The sequence below is a fragment of the Pipra filicauda genome, unplaced genomic scaffold (genome assembly GCF_003945595.2).
Source record: "Pipra filicauda isolate LSUMZ 115617 unplaced genomic scaffold, ASM394559v2 scaffold90_size2875636_pilon, whole genome shotgun sequence".
Lineage (NCBI taxonomy): Eukaryota > Metazoa > Chordata > Aves > Passeriformes > Pipridae > Pipra > Pipra filicauda.
This window is the reverse complement of record NW_024105098.1, coordinates 1,508,755-1,529,060: the sequence shown is the minus strand read 5'-3', so window position 1 is coordinate 1,529,060 and position 20,306 is coordinate 1,508,755. Positions and strand designations below refer to the sequence as shown.

The 20,306-nt window shown below is 47.1% G+C and overlaps 1 protein-coding gene across 1 annotated transcript; it reads left to right on the top strand.

Annotated features, from left to right (window-relative positions):
• The first annotated feature begins 21 nt into the window (after positions 1–21).
• LOC113989944 lies at positions 22–19,736 on the top strand. Its single transcript, XM_027724965.2, has 18 exons — positions 22–806; positions 1,105–1,188; positions 1,571–1,731; positions 2,695–2,719; positions 3,267–3,377; positions 4,051–4,191; positions 4,553–4,662; positions 5,585–5,702; positions 8,447–9,007; positions 10,237–10,367; positions 11,450–11,567; positions 13,161–13,321; positions 14,206–14,230; positions 14,349–14,462; positions 15,308–15,439; positions 16,059–16,687; positions 18,118–18,235; positions 19,070–19,736. Exons 2-18 carry the CDS (start codon positions 1,122–1,124, stop codon positions 19,645–19,647), a joined length of 3,300 nt encoding a protein of 1,099 aa, XP_027580766.2. The 5' UTR covers positions 22–806; positions 1,105–1,121; the 3' UTR covers positions 19,648–19,736.
• The last annotated feature ends 570 nt before the right edge of the window (positions 19,737–20,306 follow it).

Below are 20,306 nucleotides of genomic sequence, written 5' to 3'. Positions count from 1 at the left end.
CACTGGACCCCAGTGGCACTTTCCCTGACAAAGGACCCCTGAGGACTCCTGCCTGCACAGGTAATTTGCATGAAAATGCCATGTCCTCAATATTAGGAAGAATTTCTTCACGGAAAGAGTGATTAGACACTGGAAGGGGCTGCCCGGGGAGGTGGTGGAGTGGCTGGATGTGACACTCGGTGCTCTGGTCTGGGTGACGAGGTGGTGATTGGTCACAGGTTGGACTCAGAGGTCTTTTCCAACCTCAGTAATTCCGTGACTGAGGGTTTTCTCTAAATGTTTAATATTCAGAATTCTGTAGAATACTTTGTGCTGATGAGAGCTAACCCAGTATACCAAAAGATGTGGCATGCTGGTACAAGCTTCTGGTACCTGCTCGTGGCTGTCAGGGGGATTAGTTCCCTTGGTTGTTTTGGGGGGGAATCTTGGGTGAGAAAGTAAAGTGGGAGGACTCTTAAAAATTGCAATATGTGTCTCTTTTGGATGATTGCATGCTGTGAGAAGATGGTAGGATCTCTCAAGAGACCTTAGCACTGGGTGGTTATGCTTACAAACTAAATATAACAATTTCTGCTTGCCAGAGAATCTAAAGAAAAAAAAAACCCCAGATTTTCAAAAGGCAGAGTGGGTGCCTCAGCTATTTCACTTTTCCCCTGTGTGCAGGTCATTTGTCAAGCTCCCCCTGAGCACTGTTTGTTTAACTTCATGTCACTCCAAAGAGTAAATATCTGAAGTTATGGATTAACTAAATTCCACAGAGCTCATGGCGGAAGAATAGATCACCCTGATTCCCACTGAACAAAGCAGTAAGTGCTTCAAAAGTATTGCATCCTTCAGGATTTCCAAGGAGAGCTTGCTTTAATGGAGCAGGAAGCTTGTCAAAAATGTCCAGTGGCAAGGGGAGAGTGTCAGGGCAGACATAAAGTGTTCTGGGAGAGCTGCTGATGGGTTAGAGGGAATGAGCAAACAGGTGTGGAGGGACTCAGAATGGCCTGTGACAGGCCAGTGAAGGAGCTGGCTGGGCCGGCTGGGTGGGAACTGTCTGCAGCAGGCTCTTGCTGTCCCTCAGCAATGTGCTCCTCTTCACACCTGCCTTCTCCTCAGGTGACTCCTGCTGCAGGATGTGGAAGCACCTCGCCCTCGGGCTGCTGCTGGCTGCCTGCTCTGCTTGGGTCTGCGACACCTCAAGTAAGTTTTCATTTGAGAGAGACCCTTCACCCTTCCCCAGTCGCTGCACGTGCATTTCCTGCTCCTCTGTCAGTCAGATGGAGCGGCTGGAATCCTTTCCATTATTGGGGGGTTTGAATTCCTCCAGCAGAGCTGACAGGCAGTGCTGGGCCATGACAGCTGCCTGGTCACAGCCCTCCTGAGCCCCTGAGCTGTCAAGAGTAGCACAGGGCAGGAGCTGGAGCTTCTGCAGCACAGCACAGACAGACTCTGGTGTCCAGGGCAGCCCCTCTTGCTGTGCTGGAGAGGGGCTGGTGCTCTGCTAAGTGTCCTTTGGGAAGCACCACTACTAGTTTTCAGCCAGCTCTTTTCTCTGCTTGTGCTTTCACATTTTTGCTTCCAGTATTTTACAGCACTGAAGATGCAAACCAGGTCCTGAGGATCCAGAAGCGGGCGAACTCTTTCCTGGAGGAGCTCAAGCCGGGCTCTGTGGAGCGGGAGTGCATTGAAGAGCGCTGTGACTTCGAGGAGGCCAGTGAGATATTTGAAACCAAGGAATCAACAGTAAGTTGTTTTGTTAAGGATGAGTGTGGGAGTTACCCAATCAATTATTTTCTTAAAATATTGCAATCCAGGGCATAGAAGATCATGCTGTCAGCACTAAAAATGGATCTCTCCTGATTCCTAAGGTGTTGGCATGGTTTTGAATGTCACTCTGTTACAGTGATTGTCGTGTTACCACCTGTATGGGCCATAAAAGTTGGCTACTCGTGCATGTCCCACCTGACCCAGTGGTGAGGTTTAGGGCCCAGCCAGATAATTCCAATCCTTGCTTGACCCCACTGGCTATTCTTGCTGCCACTGAGTTTTTCCGGGTCCTTCCAGTCTTTGCCCTCTGTTGTCCATTCACCAGCCCTGGCTGCCTTTCATTGTATCTCCCCAGTGTCCCAGTTGGGCATGGCAAACGTTTCTCTCATCACTAGGTTCTCTCTTTTTGTCCAAACTCATATTTTCAATTGGATGCTACCTTTATCATCAGCATCACTGACTCCTGCCCCTTTTCCACACTTGTTCTGTCAGCTTGGATTCTTTGTTACTGTGTTGAGCAAAGCAGCTCACAGCATAGGATGAGCCAGTCTTTGTTGTCCCTCAAACCCCAGAATGGAGAGGGATCTGTCTTTGGAATGCCCACGTTTTTGTCTGACTGGGCACAAGTGAACTTGGATGCCTCACCTGGCAGTAAGTGACAAGAAAACAGAGAAGCAGTGGGGATATTGAGGGGCTTTGGTGTTGGTAGGTCTGCAAACAGGACAGGGGAGATCTGTGCTGAGTACAAGCAGTATAGGATCATTTGGCCAGTTTTCTTGGTTTGTAGTGCCAGTCACTACACTGTCAAGAAGAATGAGACTGATGCTGTTGACTGTTCTCTGATGCTGTTCTCTGTTGGCCAAGGCCATGATACACTTTAAATCCCTCACTTGTTAAAAATGGTTTTCTCACCATAATACAAATTTTGTTTCTCCACAGCTCAATTTTTGGAGCAAGTATGTAGGTAAGTAAAAGACTTTCCTAATCACTTCTCTGTGCTTCCTCAAGAGTAACTGCTACTCAGCCTTCCTCCTGCCATATGTCACATACTGATTCATATTCTCATTTTCTCCTATATGGGGTGTGCAAAGAATGTTTTCCCCTTCTGTCACACTAGCAGCCTTCCTAAAACACTGTGCACCTGTAGCTGTCATCAGTCATCTCCCCAGAGCTAAGGAATTGGTGAAAAGTGCTTTGGTGCTCTAACCCTGTCTGATGTGGGCCAAAGAGGAGCCCCACCCCTGCAGTCACCTGCCACTGCCCTGTCTGCCTCAGGCTTTGCCCTTTCCTCCCCTTCTGCCCACCCCACTCTCTCTGCAGCTGTAGGTGAGAACCCAGAGCGATGCCCTGTCTCTGGGCGAGTGCCATGGAGGTGTCACCTTTAAGTGCCAGCAGCTTACCACCCATCACATAGGTGATGTTTGGGAATCTGGGGAGGGCCTGTCCGTGTTGATGTTCGATCTGTGAGCTCTGTATGATTCAGGGCCTGGATTTTCCTACCTCTATTTCAGATGGAGATCAGTGTGCGCCACAGCCTTGTTCCAATGGCATCTGCAAGGACAATATTGGAAAATTTTCCTGCATCTGTAACAAAGGCTGGGAGGGGTTTTTCTGCAATTATGGTAATGCTGCATTTAATCCACTATAAAATAGCATCCTTTGTGACAGAGGTTTCTGTGCAGTAGGGGTCAACACTTCAGTCATTGCACAGCTTACTCACTTTCTTTACTAATGTGATTTCTCTCTTGCTTCATGATTGTGGTAGGAGGTTTATTTGTGTTTCTCTAAAGCAAAATTAACTTTGTGTTGCCATAGGAGAAGTTCGGAGATCTGAGATATCTAAATTTTGAACAAGTACCGAAAATAACTCTGTAAAGCAGGGATTTCAGTTACTTTAGAACTGTCAACCCAGGGATGATGGTGGTGGTTTTAAATACAATGTATTTATTGTCATTACTGTGACAATTTCTTCCTTGAACAAAAGCTGGACAGCATAGTTAGGGATGAGCACTGTATGTCCTGTATCATCAACACTTTGCACTGTGTGCTTGCATGTAGTGACAGGGAGGTTTCTGTTCTCCAGTCTACCTGCTCTGACAGTAATCTGTTTCCTCCATCTCCCCACTGCCTGATTCTGGACTAAGGTTGTTTGCTGTCTCAGGGCCCAGGTGCTGTTAAAGCCCACGACTGTCATCCCAAATCATTGACAGCTGTTGCCCACTTTGCCACATTACCTCCCTGTGACTCTGACTTTCAAACTTCTCACATCTCTCTTGCTGTTCCTTTTTCCCTCAGAAGTCAAGTACACCAACTGTTCCGTGGATAACGGGGGATGTGACCATTTCTGTAGGGATGACCCTGCCAACCAGGGCCGCTCGTGCAGCTGTGCATCGGGGTATCAGCTCATGAACGACCACATCACGTGCAAGCCTGTAGGTAAGAGGAGGATGTTTGTGATCCACGTTTGACAGAGGATTATTCAGACTGAAGCAAGAGAGTTTTAGGGCAGAATTGTCGGCAGTGCACTTTCTACTCATTTTCAAAACACCTATTCCGTGCAGGGTAACTCTGCCTGCATTTCTCAACTCCATACCTGCTCTATGGCCCTTAATCTGTGTTTGCCTCATGGAGACATAGAGGGGAATCAGGAGACCGCCTCCTTGCCAAGCACTGAGGGACTTCCATGAAGCCTCTGACCAGTATTGCCTAGGTTAGAGACACAGAGGAAATGCTCTAGAAAGTGGTTTTGTGTTGGGTGATCTGGGCTTTGCTAGTGAACTTCTCTGCATCTGCACAGTGGAGTTCCCCTGTGGGAGAGTGAAGGTGGACGACACTGAAGCCAAAGCAAACCTCAATATTCGGCTCATTGAGGGAACAGCTGCAAGAAGGGGAGACAGCCCTTGGCAGGTAGGAGAAAAGAGTTCTTCACCACAAGTAGTTTAGGCTCTTACCAAAAGCTCTGCCTGCCTGGCTACTCCAGAAAGGTTCCTACATTACTGGTGGTGTCATGTGAAGCTAAAATTTCCTTAGTTTTTTCAAAAGCAACCCCAAAATTGGAGTAGCAGGATAAAATGGTTTAGTATCTGTTTGGACTCGACTTTGTCACTGTTGCCAAGTTTTTTACCTTACCTTGCCAACACTATCAAGAGAGAGGATGGTGATTACATTCACCAACTCTGTTGCTCCATCCTGGGAAACTCATGCTGTGTGATGGGATGTGTGCTCCAGCTGCTGTAACAGCCTCATGGTGGGAGTGGGAGGGCACTTTCTCGCCCTTTTTTGTGAGCCTTGTCTGTCATACATTCAAGTTAACAGATTTAATCAGCAAAATATGCCATGGCAGGTTGGGATATCACAGAGAAAGGGGAGACTTCATGGAGCTTATCATGGAACTAATGAATGCAAATAATCAGGGCGTGGTTCTCTTTGACATGAAAGGCCCTTTTACACCATAGCATGAGAACTGCAGTCTGAGATGATGCACTGTCTCTGGTGTGGGACACAAGAATAATCCCCTCATTTGTGCTCTGTGTTTCAAAGCTTTGAGTGCAAAGTGCTTCTTTGCAGTGCCCAGCAGCACCCCATGCTGATTTGGATGAAGCCAACCCTCATTCAGGAAGAACATTCAAAACTTGTTTGTAGGTGTTCCACAGAGACTTTACTCATAAGGCTTTTGTCCCACTGTGGAGCTTTGGCTTCGGTGCAAGTGCCCTGCTTTGGTGCTTGGTGCATTGGGGTGTTTGGCAGCCACAAAGGAGGTTGTGCACAGTGTTTGGTGAGCCACTCTCCAGGCATTGTCACACCTCACACCTCTCTTGTTTGGTTTCAGGTTATGCTGCAAAGTACAAGTGGGAAGTTTCTGTGTGGGGGTGTTCTCATCCATCCAGCTTGGGTCCTAACAGCAGCACACTGCCTTGACACACCAAAGGAGCTCAAAGTAAGACTTGGTATGGAAAATCACCTATCCCTGTGTTTTTTAAATATAACTGTTTCATTCAAAATATTTATCATTTCAGGGAAAAGATAGCAGGTTCTGAAGGCAAAAGTCCTTGGTTGTAGGAATGGACTGTCTAGGCAGTATTTAAATATGCATTTTAGCTTAAAACAAAGCTTAGTAAAAATCTGATTTCATTTGAGCCACTATCAGCCTTACTGTGGAAGTGAGCTGGTGTCTTCTGAGCACTGCTGCTGGTCTATAAAGCAGAAAGACTTGGTCTCTTCTCCTTGTGTTTTTCTGGTGCTGAAAATATTCAAGGTCATCCCAATACTGAAAAAAACGTCTTGATCCCAGGAGGAGAATGTCACAGGGTGTCTTCCTGCCTTTTCATGCATTTAAACACTGTTACTTAAGGGAATTTCATTGCAGAAGGAGGAGAAGTGCTGTAGAATGGCAACACTGCCTTTACTTGCACTGCTGCTCTGGAGCATGAGAAAATGTCACTATGTCAAGTAGCAGTGCTGCTCCTGAATTAACAGACAGAAATAATTAGTGTTCCATTCACACTGAAGTAATATGGGATTTCTTTGGATCAATGTTTTCTATGTACCATTGGTGCTGAGGCATAACAGCTCAGCTGCTTGCTTTCTCCATTAGTGAAATGATGGGATATTCCCAGTATTTGTTGAAAGTCCTGCCAGTATATTGTCTGTGTACCTCTCCTGGAAAATACACAGTCTGTATGCATGTTCCATACAGACTGTGGGTGTGCAAGGGTTTGAGAACAGAGACAGTAAGGCACACACAGATCAATGTGTTTATGTACTTCCAACATACAGGATGAATAGAAAAGTATGTGATGTAGCCTTGGGTCCTCTCAGTGCCAGAATATTCACCTTTTCACAGGGAGACATCCAAATAGAAGTGTATGTGATAGTTTGGAAATGTGCATAAATTATGTCATTTTCTTCCTTTTTAAGCGTTTTCCATTAATTTTAGTGAAGCCCAAGAAGAGCTTCACTAAGGAACCTCGTTAGAGGAAAAGCAACTGTCAGATGTGGTGTTGGAGTGCTCTGCTTTGTTGGATGTAGCTTTGAGCGTAACTTGGGAGGGAATAGCTCAGTGGGGAGATGGTAACTGGGGCAAGTATTGAGGCTGCACTTAACATTGTTCCACCCTGGCCTCATACTGCAGGTCTTGAGAGAGATCTGTGCAGTCTGACAAGCCTTCAGCTGGGATTAACCATGCCCTGAGATGTGTCTGCAGCAAAGAAAGAAGGGGTGGGATCTGTCAGGAGAGTCCAAATAAAATGTGATTTTCAGTGGGTGAAGAAATGTCAGCACTTGAGAACCCTGATTTGAGAAGCTTTTGTTCTGTTCAAATGAAACTTGAGAGATGTCTCACACCTGAATTTGGGGCAAGTATACAGAGCAATTTATAGTGTAAGGATGGTTATCAGTAGGGCTCGGCTTTCTCTCACTCTCATACTTGCCCAAAAGACCTTCCTTATTCACAGAGGAAGAATCCAGTGTGTGGCCATGGACTGAGAGTTGTGATGCACAAGAGGAGTGAGCCCTGCAGCACGTGTGTTCCTGCTCATCCACACTGCCTTCCTTAGAGGAGCATTGGAGTCCACAGTTATTTCTGAGGCCTAAAGCAGGGTTTGCACCTGTGAAGGCAGGAATAAAGCCCTGCCATCTTCCCTGCCATCCCCCAGTCACAGTGACTGGAGAGTGCTCCAAGGACACTCAAGGAAGACAGGTTGTGCAAGGAGAAAAACACTGATTTGTGGTTGTTGGCTTGATACCGGGAAGTCCTTCAGGTTCTGGAACTACTTAATACAACGCATCAGAGCAGTTTCAACCACCTGCTCTGACCAGGTAGAATTTTCCATTGGATGTCTGCAGAGGAGCAAGAGGAGAGACTCTGAAATAATTGCTCTGGAGGTCCAAGATCCAAAGCTGGACTTAAGGAGTCTTTTGAGAATATGTTTCTGTAGCTACTGTGGCTCATAAGTCCCTACACTTGGAGACACTGACCCTTTACAGAAAAAACCAGCTGCAAGACCTCGCTGACAGCCTACAAGAAAGACCTGTCTCTGACTTTCCTATCCCAGTGTATCACAAAGGACTTCTTGCCTTTCTGGCCCTTCTCAACACAGTTTCCTGCTTACTGTTGCATTGACTGCTTGGGCCCTGAAGTGACTGTGATCATGTAGCACAAACAGCAACCCAGAAGTCTTAAGCAGTCAAAAATTCATTAAAATACAGATGTAAGATTTCAGAAAGGAATAGCCTTACCAGTCAGTCACCTTTATTTATAAATCCTGACGTCTCATTCAGGCAGCATAAAGCTCATGTCCTGTCATGAATGTCCTGCTTTGCATGTGCTTGCTCTTCCAGCTTTTAATGCTGGTTCCAAAAAGGTTGTTTTCCTCCTGAAGGAGGTCTCTCATATTGCACAGGTGTACTGAAATGTGAACACAGCAGGGCATTTTGGTTTCTCAGCTGATGAGCAGAGCTCTAGGGCACCAGTTCATTTACTACTGTGGGTATTCATGATTTCAGTAAACAGGGAAAGTTTACAGGTTAGTCCATCTGTTAAAAACACTGTCAACCTGTGACATAAAATGAGCAAATTGTCTGTATTACAAGGGAAGTAAAACCATAGGAGTACAGCATATTCCAGATGCTTTGGTGTCCAAGGGGAAGGGAAGTTCGGCAGCATCTGTCTTCTTCTTGTTTGCTCTTCCAGGTAAATTCCTTTTCCGTCGTCGTGATGTCGACGAGCAAATCATTCGGGTGGATAAACAGGTGATCCACGAGAACTACACCAAGAAGACGCTGGATAACGACATAGCCATGCTGCACCTGGCCGAGCACGCCATGTACTACAAGTACGCGCTCCCCATCTGCCTCCCCGCCCGCAACCTGGCCGAGCAGGAGCTGACGAGGAGCGGGCAGCAGATGGTGGTGACGGGCTGGGGCAGCACGAGCGACGTGAACGTCAGCTACCCCACCTCCCTGCACTACATCGAGATCCCCATCGTGCCCCGCAACGAGTGTGCCCCCGCCATGGCCTCTCCTGTCTCCGACAACATGCTGTGTGCCGGGAGCCTGGGAGACAGGAAGGATGCCTGCCTTGGGGACAGCGGGGGCCCCATGTCCACCAAATACAAGGATACTTGGTTTTTGGTAGGACTGGTGAGCTGGGGCCATGGCTGTGGGAGAAGGGAGAAATTTGGAGTCTACACCAAAGTTAGTCAGTACCTGGAGTGGATCCAGCACCACATAGATGTGTCAACTCCTTTGAAGGGTTGATTCTGACCCCGAGAGTCTGGAATGTTGTGCTGGTGACAGTATGCAGTGTAATGTCAGACCTTCAGTATTAAATATTGAGTATATGTTAACCTCGTGTGCTGTTTTCCTTGGGACTTATTTTTTTCTCTCCTTTTTTTCTTGTTTACATTGGTTTGTTGCAGGTTGTGTTGTTTATCTGTGGCATGGCCCTACTTAAGCCTTACAGGCAAGAAAAAAGAACCCTGTTAGCTGAGATGCTGTACAGCATTGTAGAAAATAAGGTGATCCATGGTCAGACAGCTCCATCTTTGAGGTGTAAAATATCTGAATTGGTTGGGGTGGGGGGCAGGAGGGGACAGAGAAAACTGTTTTTGCAAGTCACCATCGAGATGCAGTTCTGTCATTTCAGCTGTACCCACAGTAACTGTTTTGGTTTGCTCTGTATTTGTATCATTTTTCTTGCAACACAGTGAAGTTTTTGTAACATCATTACTGCTTCCAGTCCCTCACATCCTACTCCAGTGCTCACAGATCCTTGATTCAGCAGGTGACTAGAACTTCTCTGTATTTTCTATTCTTTGCACACCTGATGCCTGATTTTACCCCCCCAAACTTCCTGAAAAGAGAATGGGAACTGTATAGTATTATTCAAAAAAAAAAGAAGAGAGGTTTAATTCCAAGCTATTGCAGGCTCTATTTATCCTGGGGTCTGTAACAGTCTTCTAATTAGCAAGGTAAGCAAATGCTTCTGTTTATTGCTGTTCTGGTGACTGCAGTCAGCTGCAGGCTGTGTGAACATTGCTAATGCTTACTGATAAATGGTGTGTTTGCATCTCTGTCTGTGTGTGTATATGAGTAAATGATGCAGAGCACCAGTAAGTTCATAGGAAGTAGCAATAGTCCAGGTGAAGTTTAATATCACAGTTTATACTTATTTCTAATCTTAGCACTTGTTAAATAGAATTAATCTTGTAGGAAAAAAAAAAAAAAGCAGAACTCTTTCTGCTCTAGTGATGTGAGTTTCCAGTGTGTGTTTCCAATGTCTCGAGGGGTTTGGATCAGTGAAGAACTTCAGTCTGCTCTTGTGATGAGACTTAAACGAAAAAAACCTCAGGTACAAGGAATTGTGTTGGTTTGTAAGAAATTTAATGTGGTGTCAGCAAAGAAGTTTAATACCTTTTGTATTTGTGGACTTGTTGACTCAGGAGCTGCCTTGGTGCTTGTTACCCAAGTGCTGATGTTGAGTCATTAAGAGAGCTGGCTCTGGCTCTCTTTTCTCCTCCCCCTTTTCCCTTGGGACAGGACTTAAGGATGGAGGAACATTAAATAAGAATGCTTTGAACAGCACCCTTCTCAGCAGGCCTGCACCAGAACAGGTAACCTGTAACCCTGAGTTGAAACATGGTTGTGTTCAAAGAAGCGTGGGGGGTGGCAGTGCTGGTGCTGTGACAGGGCAACATTTGCCTGCTGGTGACTGCAGTGAATCCTCCTGCACACTCCCAGCTCTGCAATATTTCAGCACCTGTTTACAGAGTAGCTGGTGTGTTTTCCAGATTAGTTGGCCTTGCCTACTGAAAGGTGACAGTGTCAGAAATCTGCTCTTAAAAGTTCCACATTTTCCTGAAGAAATTTATTGCAAAGCAGTGGCTTTTAGTATTGGAGGATTATTTAAAAGACTAAATTCTCTTTTTAATGCACATGTGTATGTGTGTGGAAACACACACTTTTCTTCCGATTTTGAATTTCTAATGTGTCTCACAGAATCCAGGTTCTCTCTCCTCTGTCAATATTTGTGACTAGTTAATGATCAACCTCTTGACCTCATGGCTGTTCCTGGTGTACAGCCAAATCTCTTTCCTGTCTTCCCCTAAAAACAAAAATAAAGAAAAACGTGAGTATAATTGCATGGTTCTGTGTAAATTGAACTCATTCTGCATCCTGTGGTTTTGAAAAAATGCTGCAGGTAGCAGAGAGGAACATGCTGTTGAATCCTGGTAAATCCTTTAGCCTGGGAAGGTAATAAGAAGAAATGCAAACTTGTGTGCTGTACCTGTGACTGCTGGTATGTGGTGCTTGGTTCCTCCTTGGGGTCTGTGCAGGGTCTTCCCTGAGCGAAGCATCAGCAGTTGCACAGGGGCTGGTTGTGCTCCTGCCTCGGCTTCAGCAACACTGGGCTGGGAGTGGCCTGTGCTCCATTTGGGCCGTGTGTTCCCATGCTCCCCAGGGCTTTTCCGTGGCTTCCGTGGGCTTTGGATGAGCCCCTGCCCCACAGCTCAGCTCCTGCCCGTTGGGGTGTGCAGCATCGGCGTGGCTTGGGGAAACAGGGGACATGAGGTCAAAATGAGCTGGGTAGAATTTGCTTTCTTTGTCTCTTCTTATCCTCTCGCTTTTACTTTTTCATCTTTTTTGCAGGCTGGTTTTGTGATAACATACTAATTTTATTATTCTTTTCCCTCAGAAAGAAATCAGGAGGTCAGTGTTCTGGATGCTCACTAACATGGAGAGCAGCTCCTCACTTGGGAGATTTCTCCTGCTGATGTGCTTCATTGACAGCAACTGCCTGTTTTCATATGAAGGTAGGTATTTCTTTTACTTTTTTAATTAAATTGTCTTTTTATGGCAATGTTGGCATTTAAACAGAAACTATGTTCCTGTTCTGAGCACAAAGTCCTGTGGGTTGAAGAAATGCTTCCTGAAATGCACAAGAAAGAAATTAATATTCATATACATATTTGCAAGTGAAATCAGCCTTTCTTAGATTTCTGTTTAGCCCACTCTCCTGTTGAAAAGTATTCTCCCTGTGACATGGAACCCGAGATCTGAATTGGTTTTGCATGGTAGAGGTTTCCAGTTTGGAAATCTAAAATGAGGCACTTTCAACATGTGTTCTTGGACCTCGTGTTGATTGTACAACTACTACACAAGGTTTGGAAATGGCTTCAGAGAGCTGTGGGACAGCCACCAGAGTGTGCAGGATCTCAGGAATCATCGTGGCTGTCCTTGCAGAGGAGGAAGAGCAGAGCAGGGTATCTGCAAAGGCTCTGTGGGACACCTACTTAAAGGAGGTAAATCCTTTAAGGTGACCCAGAACACAAGAGGTGCTGAAGGGAAATTCTACTGATGTAAGTGAAGGAAATGTTCTCCATTACCAGACAGCAGGATCTGTGCAAAGCTTTTCTCCACTGAGTTTTTGTGGGCTGTTACTAATTGCCTGGAAATGAAGCAATGTAATATCATTCTAGAATTTCAGTCATTGCTGTAAATACTGATCCTGCAACTGCAAATAGATCTGTGTTTTCACAGTCCATCTCCAAAACTGGGTTCTTTGCCAGAAGGTTTGACTTGTCCAGGGCACTAATCCCTAGCTGGGAAAAGCAGTGCTGTGTGGATTTCCATAGGCTTTTTTGGGATTACAGAGTGAGCTTTTGTCTCATAACACTTGGAGCAGCAGCCTTTCCATCTGCCAGGTGGGCTTTGGCCATGGGGCTGCACTTCTGGGATCAGTGCACCCACAAGGGGTGTGGGTGGAAAAACCCTGGCACACTGCTGCAGATAGAGGTGCCTTAGCAAAGATGTGCTGTGGAGCAGAGGGGGGGTGTGGGGAGGACATTACTGACACAGTCCTTCTTTTGGCCATTCCTCCCTTAATTTATTGGCAGTAACAGCTTAAGGCATCACGGGAGGAGGGCAAATACCTTAGTGAGGCAAAGTTGAGATGAGCTAAATGTAAGCACAAAACTGACACTAATATTTCCTCTTAATGAAGGATTGGTGTCTGTTCTATTGTGACCACAGCAGAACCTGGAGAACTCTGTGACTCCATAACCAAATACCAAGCTAATAATTGTTGTGAATTGGGATGGTTAAGCAGAAAAATCTAACCAGCCTCCAGAGAAAAAGCTGCAATACTCAAGAGTCTTGTGGAATTAAAAATTTCTGCACTAACCTGCAAGTCTCAGTAGTGGCTCTTTTGACTCACTGAAAGCAAGCTCAGACTACTGATACGTTTTGCTGAAACACAGACTAATTTTATTTTCCTTTGGGCTGTTTGTGTAGATTCCCACTCCCCTCATTTATATTGTTTTTTCCACTGAAAGCCCATGTGACTGTGACTGTGGCAATGCCACTGTGTTGCCTTCAGCACCAACTGTTCAGTTTTGGTCTTCTAGTGTTTGTGAGAAAAGACAAAGCCCACGAGGTGCTGCGAGTCCACAAACGTGCCAACCACTTCCTAGAAGAGATTCGACCAGGGAACTTGGAGAGAGAATGCAATGAGGAAAAGTGTTCATTTGAGGAGGCCAAGGAGATCTTCCATTCGCAGGAGAAAACGGTGAGAAACTTGATTTTAGGAGAAACAGAGGAAAGTCAATGGTGAGGTCTAAGTAATCCTGCCCAGGTCACCTAGTGTGGCTCTGGAAGTGTGTGTCTATGGATTCTGCAGCTTGGGTCACTTCAGGGGGATTCAGGGAGGGTCACCCAGGGCACCTGTGAGACTGCACTTTGTGAGTGCTCAGTTTGTTGTGTAAATGTTAAACACAAATCCTTGGAAGTATCTAAAACCCATTTCTGAGAGCATCAATCCAGCAATGTGACTGGGACATTTTCAGAGGTCACTTGCTTGTCCAGACCCTCCAAATCCAGGGGAGGAGTGTCTCATTCCCAGGGCCAACAGCATCTGGCTGGAAGCAGGGCCGGGGCCTTCTGGGGCCTTGTGCTGAGGCAGGAGTTGGAGCTGCAGAGTTAAACAGGTGCCTGGTCTCTCCTGGATCCAGCCCGAGGTGCCAGGAATGTCTCTGCAGCAGGTAAAGCAGCACAGTAGAAATGGCTCTTCAAAGCAAAGCAGCTGATGCTGAGGCCTTGCAGTGACACCTTTTGGGGAGGGGGGGTGTGGTGATGGTGTCACTTGAAACTCCTGAGCTGGTGCCACAGACCTTTCAGTGGCTGGAGCATTTAAGGATCTGAGCTTTCAGGTTCATTTTGATTCCAGTACAGCCCAGTTTATGCACTCTGTGACCGGTCCATGGTACATGGTCCATTTACAAAAGTAAATGGCACGGTGGTGATCAGGAGATACTGTTCTGAGATTGTGTTTGTGGCTCTACTGAAAATGTCAGTTTACATGGACCCTAAAAAGACAGCTTTCTAAACTATGTCTTCAGTAACCCGTATGACTGTTTGTTGCCTGTTCTCTTCATTTGTGATTTCCTCTTGCAGATGGAGTTTTGGTTCAATTACAAAGGTAGGTAATTTCACACACCCAGGTGTGTCCCTCCTGGGTACAAAGAACTATGTGGCAATTGAAAGCCAGGCTTCTCTTAATTCCTGGAGTTACACCGTGCCTTGTTTCTTCTCCTTAGGTTTAAATCCATGTAGTACAAATCCCTGTAACAATGGTGGAGTCTGCAAAATAAGACATTACAGTTACTTTTGCATCTGCCCCCCAGAATTCAAAGGACACAACTGTGAAATAGGTGAGTGCAGGAATAGACATTGGCATTCATTGTGAAGGAGGGATGGCATGTGGCCATCTCCTGTCTGCTCCCAAGAAAGGCCCCTTTTCATCACTTTGGAGGGATAACAACTCTAGTGACTCCTGCCATAGATGCCTGCACTGGAGATTGTTCATGGTGAGGCTCTTCTCTTTTACTGAGTCAATCAAACAAATTAGCCAAAGCTCACTGAAAGGGGAAAAGTCTGCTATATTTATGTTGTAATATATGAGTGATGAAAAAGGAAGGATAAAAACTGCCTTCTCTTACCAGGTTTTTCATCCTCTGAAATGCTCTATCCAGTTTGCAAACTGAGGCATGAAATAACAGCAAAAGCCAAACTGTGGAAACTAAATTTTTTTCCTCCAACTGCTTTTGTTGACCTTTTCTTTGTACAGTGAAGCAATTAAACATGACTGTTTTTAACGTAACAATGAATAAAAATCTCAGTCCATTTCAGGCAAGGTCGGACCCCCCCCCAATACCCGGTGCTTTAAACCTGTCATGATATAACAGACAAGATGTGCAGATAGATCAAAAACTGATGCATTTAGAAGTGTTTGCTCTTCCAGGCCTCTTCTTGCCCCTGCTCCACAGGCAGAAAGGCCCAGCCGTGGCCTCAGGGCAAAGCTGGCAAATGGGAGAATGGTCAGAACAGAACAAACCAAACAGGAGGTCTGGTTTGCTGCACACCAGTGTGCGTGTCTGGAACTGGAAGGGGCGGTTCCTTCTGTTTCCCTGAGCACTTCCAGATGTTTTCCTACTTTGCCTCATGCAATAGTAGCTCCGGGAGCTGGGTGCTGTAACCGCGGGTGTTTCCCCGGCAGAGAGGTTGGAGTGCTGGTACAAGAACGGCGGGTGCTGGCAGTACTGCAGGGACAGCAGCGCCCTCCACGTGGAGTGTTCCTGCGCCAGGGACTACACCCTGCACGAGGACGGGAGGAGCTGCGTGCAGGCAGGTAAAGCACGGAAGAGGAGGTTTGCAGGCACTGACTTTCCCTCCGCTGGATGCAGAAGAGCTGCACATGCTGTGGCTACTGCAGCTTGCACTTACTGTATGAAAAGATCTGTCTTATTTGTAATGTTTATTTTAAATGTTAAGGTTCCTCTCTGTCTGGTGTCTGTAGTCCAGTGCCCCTGTGAGCACATACTGGGTCAAGGAGCAAGCAGGACAGTTTGGGGTGGGCCTGTTCTAGCACAGGCTTAAATCAGCTAAACTGAGTCTTGAGGCTGAAGTGCAGGGGTGGAAGGGGAGAGGATAGGACAGGGGGCTTTAAAATGTGGTGTTAGGCAGAAGGGGAGGGCTGGGTCAGTATTCTTTCCTGAAGAGAGCCCTCGGCAGGCTGCTCCTGGCTGATGGCTCAGAAAAGACACGGCCACACCCCCATTTCTGGGTAATGAGTTCTGCACACTCAGCCAAGGGGGGGGCAGGGGGAGTTTGACATCCCGAGGTCAGAGTTGTTCCAGGGGGGTCGAGTCCCATTCTTGGACAGGAAAAGTGCTGCCTTGTGTTTGAGTTCAACATGACACCAACACACCCTAATCTCAAATCTTGGTTTCTGTCATTCCTTCTTCCAGCACCGTTTCCCTGTGGCTTGATCAAAGCCAGGCAGGCTCTGGAGGAACAGCGGCGGGGGCCAAAAAGCCTCCTGAGGAGCCAGTGGGAGCACAGGGATGTGCCTGAGCTGAACAGGAGCACAGAGGGCACAGCTGGGCAGATGGAGCTGGAACACAGTGATGTTGGGGAAAAGGAGACCATAAAGGATGCCTTCGGGCATGCTGGACTAACGGAGGTGGCAGGAGATGCTTCCAGCTGCAAAAAGACAGTGGTGGGCTCTGTGTCCCAGAAGCCCCTGGGGGAGGAGCTGGATGGCCCTGAGAACCACAAGGCAGTGGAGGGAACTGGGAGAGGCCTGGCTGAGCCAAGCCAGGGCCCAGCATGGCAGAACAAGAGCACAGCACCTGCTGCCAGGCAGGAAGGAACAGGGGGAAACACCACAGGGCAAAACCAACGAGGGGAGGGCACTGGCAGGAACAGAACGGGGGCTGTTCAACACAGGAGTGATGGGCTGCATCAGAGCAGGGACGGGGGAGACGGTCTGGACGTGCCTCAGCCCACCCAGGCAAACATCAGCTCTGCTTTGGAGCACGGGGACCCCAGGATAACAGGAGGAATGCTGTGTCATCGTGGACATTGCCCCTGGCAGGTAATACCTTACTTCCAGTCTGGCCAAACACCACCCCTAAGTGCTTTCTTGCTTTAACTTTATTGGGTCCTTCAGGAGCAGAGTTCATCAAGCCATTATAAAGTTTTTTCAGGTCGAGAGCAATGGAACCACGTGTATTTCTCAGCCTTCAGCAGGGCTTTTTGATGATACAGACTTTAGATGCCTTTGATTCTTCCTGTCCTACATATGTATGCTTTTGGATTAGAACGTAATACCTTCTATCTTAATCCAGTCAGATCTCCTGTGCTGTTATTCAGGTTGTGTCTGCGTGTCCTTAGGGAAAAGCTGAGCTTCTGCCTCCCTGTGGAAGGCTGGTAATAGTTTTCCTGAGGCAGGTTCTGTGGCCAGGTGAGATTCAGTAGGTTTGGGGCTTTTGTGTGTGTGTCCTTATTTGTTACTGATTTTCACTATATTGTCTCTCTCTCTGGTCAATATCCTGTTACTGTTTGCAGAGAAATTCTGATCTCAAACCCTTCACATTACCCTCAGTTGATTTACTGCTGGCACACAAGTAGATTTCCCAATTCCACATCAGAAGGTATTTATAGGTGGAAAAGTCATAGGCTGAACCTGGGTGGACCATGCATTGTGCACTTTGGCAAGCTGAAATGTCACTATTAGCCAATTTTATGGGTTTCCATCAGCAGCTGCTTCCCTTTGGATCAGTAGACTGATTTTGGGTTGTTAGATGGGAATGTTGTTTGTTGTCCAACCTTATACAGTTTCTTCTGGAAATGAAGTGTTACCACTAAGCTGGTTTTAAATTGTCATTACATCAAGAAATTTGTAATTTAATGTTGAATTTAAAGTGTATCTATCTATCAATATAATTTTTAAAGGTTTTTTAAACCCTTTGCATTCTAGGTCTTCATAACCTAAGACCAGCATTTTCTGATAAATGTTCTTTGCTACTTTTCAATGTTTATTTCTAGCACTGCTGAACAGAATTAAAAGCATCAGTAGTACACAGAATTAATAGTTGAGGAGATGCTGAGGCATTGATGGAGCTTATAATTCTGAACAGACAAGACAGACAACAAACACTGAGCACCATTTGCTACTGTGTAGATCATTACAAATTTTATTATCTGATTACTAATAAACTGCACCTTGTGTTTCTGTTCTCCACCACTCCCAAAACATTTGATGCCACATGAAAAATAAATCACAGTCATACTTGTTCCTTCAGAAGAACATCAGCCACTGCAGCTGTAAGTCTGCATGAGCTCGTCGAGCTTAGTTCATTAAATACTCTGCTCCCTCGTCACAGCAGTGATTTTATTACTGTTTCCACTGCCCTTTGCTTGGTGGGCTGATGCTCCTGCCAGACGTGTTCCTTGCCTGGGTCAGAGCCCACAGTGTGTGCACATCCCCGGCCCAGCCGCGGTTCTGCCTCTCCCTTCCCGCAGGTGCTGATCCGGGACAGCCGGGGCGTGGGGTTCTGCGGCGGGAGCCTCCTGAGCAGCCGCTGGGTGGTCACGGCCGCGCACTGCCTGGACCTCGTGAGCCCCCACCACGTCACTGTGGGTGAGCACAGGGGCGGGGGAGGCACAGCACAGCCAGCCCCACCTGCGTTTAGGGACCCCTTCAGCTCCTTGGCAGCGTAGAGGTGCCAAAGGGCTCAGCTGGTCCCTTCTGTTTTCATGGAGAACCTGGGGAAACAAGGCAGAGATTCTGTCTCTTCTGTCATCCATTTTGGCAAACTCAGAGCCTGAGCGCACCTTGGTGACCCCTCAGGAGGAAGAAGGGTTCCTGTAGGTGACTGTCTGCTATCAAGGCCATTTTGGTTCTTAATCAGCCTTAAGGTTAATTACCTGCTGTGCTGCCTCTTCCTTATTGCCTGTAGCTGCCTGGGAGCACAAAGCCCCTCTCCCCGTTACAGCCACAGGAATTGGCCCCCTGCAGCGGGAATGCTGCAACAAACACAACCTTGTGCCCCAGGGACCCTCCCGAAGAGGGATGTGCAGGAGGAGCAAACAGCACTGGGGAACTGACAGGAAACAATTCTTCAGCCTTAGTCCCAGCTGCAGCTTAATGCTGATGTCATGTCCCTGAGAGGGGAAACACTGTCCCATGGAAGTTTAGACACAGCTCTGCTTACTAAAAAGGACTGACAGTGTTTATGGGAAATCATCTCCGTTAGTATCTCATCACCCAGGCCCCAACTCTGCCTAAAGGACACCTGGAAAGTTTGGTTTGCAGGATCACAGCTGTCCTTGTTACATGCAGGATTTGGTTTGGGATGTGCCTTCTCAGGACAAAATATCAAAGCGTTAACTCCCCGTCCTTCCTGTTTCCCAGTGACGATACCCCAGAGGCTGTTTACAGTTTGCTTAACGTTTTAACTTGTCCTGGCTGCAGGAGACTTTGACAAATACCAGAGAGAGTTCAAGGAGCAGAAGATCGCTGTGGAGCGGAGCTGGACGCACCCTCACTACGATTCCAACGACTACAACGGTGACATCGCGCTGCTCTACTTGAGCAGTGCCGTTGTTTTCAACGAGTACGCGATTCCCATCTGCCTGCCCAGCCCCGGCCTGGCCGCGCTGCTCTCCGAGGAGGGGCGGCTCGGGGTGGTGAGCGGCTGGGGAGCCACCCACGCCCGCGGCTCCCCCCTGCGCTTCCTCATGAAGGTGCGGCTGCCCCTGGTGAGCCTGGAGCGCTGCCAGCGGGCCATGGACAGGCTGGTCACCGACAACATGCTCTGCGCGGGGCACGGCACCGCGGCCACCGACGCCTGCAAGGGGGACAGTGGGGGCCCCTTCATCGCCTCCCACCGCAACACCTGGTTCCTCCTGGGCATCGTCAGCTGGGGCGAGGGCTGTGCCCAGCAGGGGAAATACGGGGTGTACACCAGAGTAGCCAACTACGTCCCCTGGATTAAAGAGGTGGTTGAAAGCGTAGCAGATTCAGAAAACTTTTCCATTAACTTTTCTTAATGCCAGCTACAGGAGCAGGAATAATTCTACTATTACAGTGTTTCAGTCTACAACACTGGGCCTGTTCTTGTCCTTAATGGTGTAAAATTACCCTCAAGGAAATTTTGAGAGGGTTAAATTGCTTATTCAAGTACTGCTAAGTAAAATACTTGTGTATAATAAAGAACTATTTGCGAGTAACAGAGGAGAAAACAACTTTTCTTAATGTAAATTCTTATCAGGAAGATTTTTTTAAGCGAAAGCAAAAGCTTTACATTTCTCAGGCCTACCTGCATCTCACAGACAGGCACACTCAGTTCTCTGTACAAATTCAGTGCTTAGCAAAGCAAGTGCAGTTTGGGTAGTGGTGTCTGGCTCTAGTTGTGAGACAGACAGTGCTAAACACAACAGGGAGGGAGCTCTGAAGTTCCGGAACCAAGGACGTCAGTTTACTAAATTACAAATGTTTTCTGATACAAAAAAGTCTATGTGGAACTGGGCATAAACGGAGCAGGAATCCACCCAGCTCCAGGAAGATTAAAGGATTGTGCAGTAAAATTCTCAACAGGTGATCCATATCAAGTTTTGATTTTGTGACCTCTCCTACAATTGACTGACGTTTTAATTACACCCCCCCAGCACACTCCATTGTTACCATTCCACAAGAAACAGAACCATTC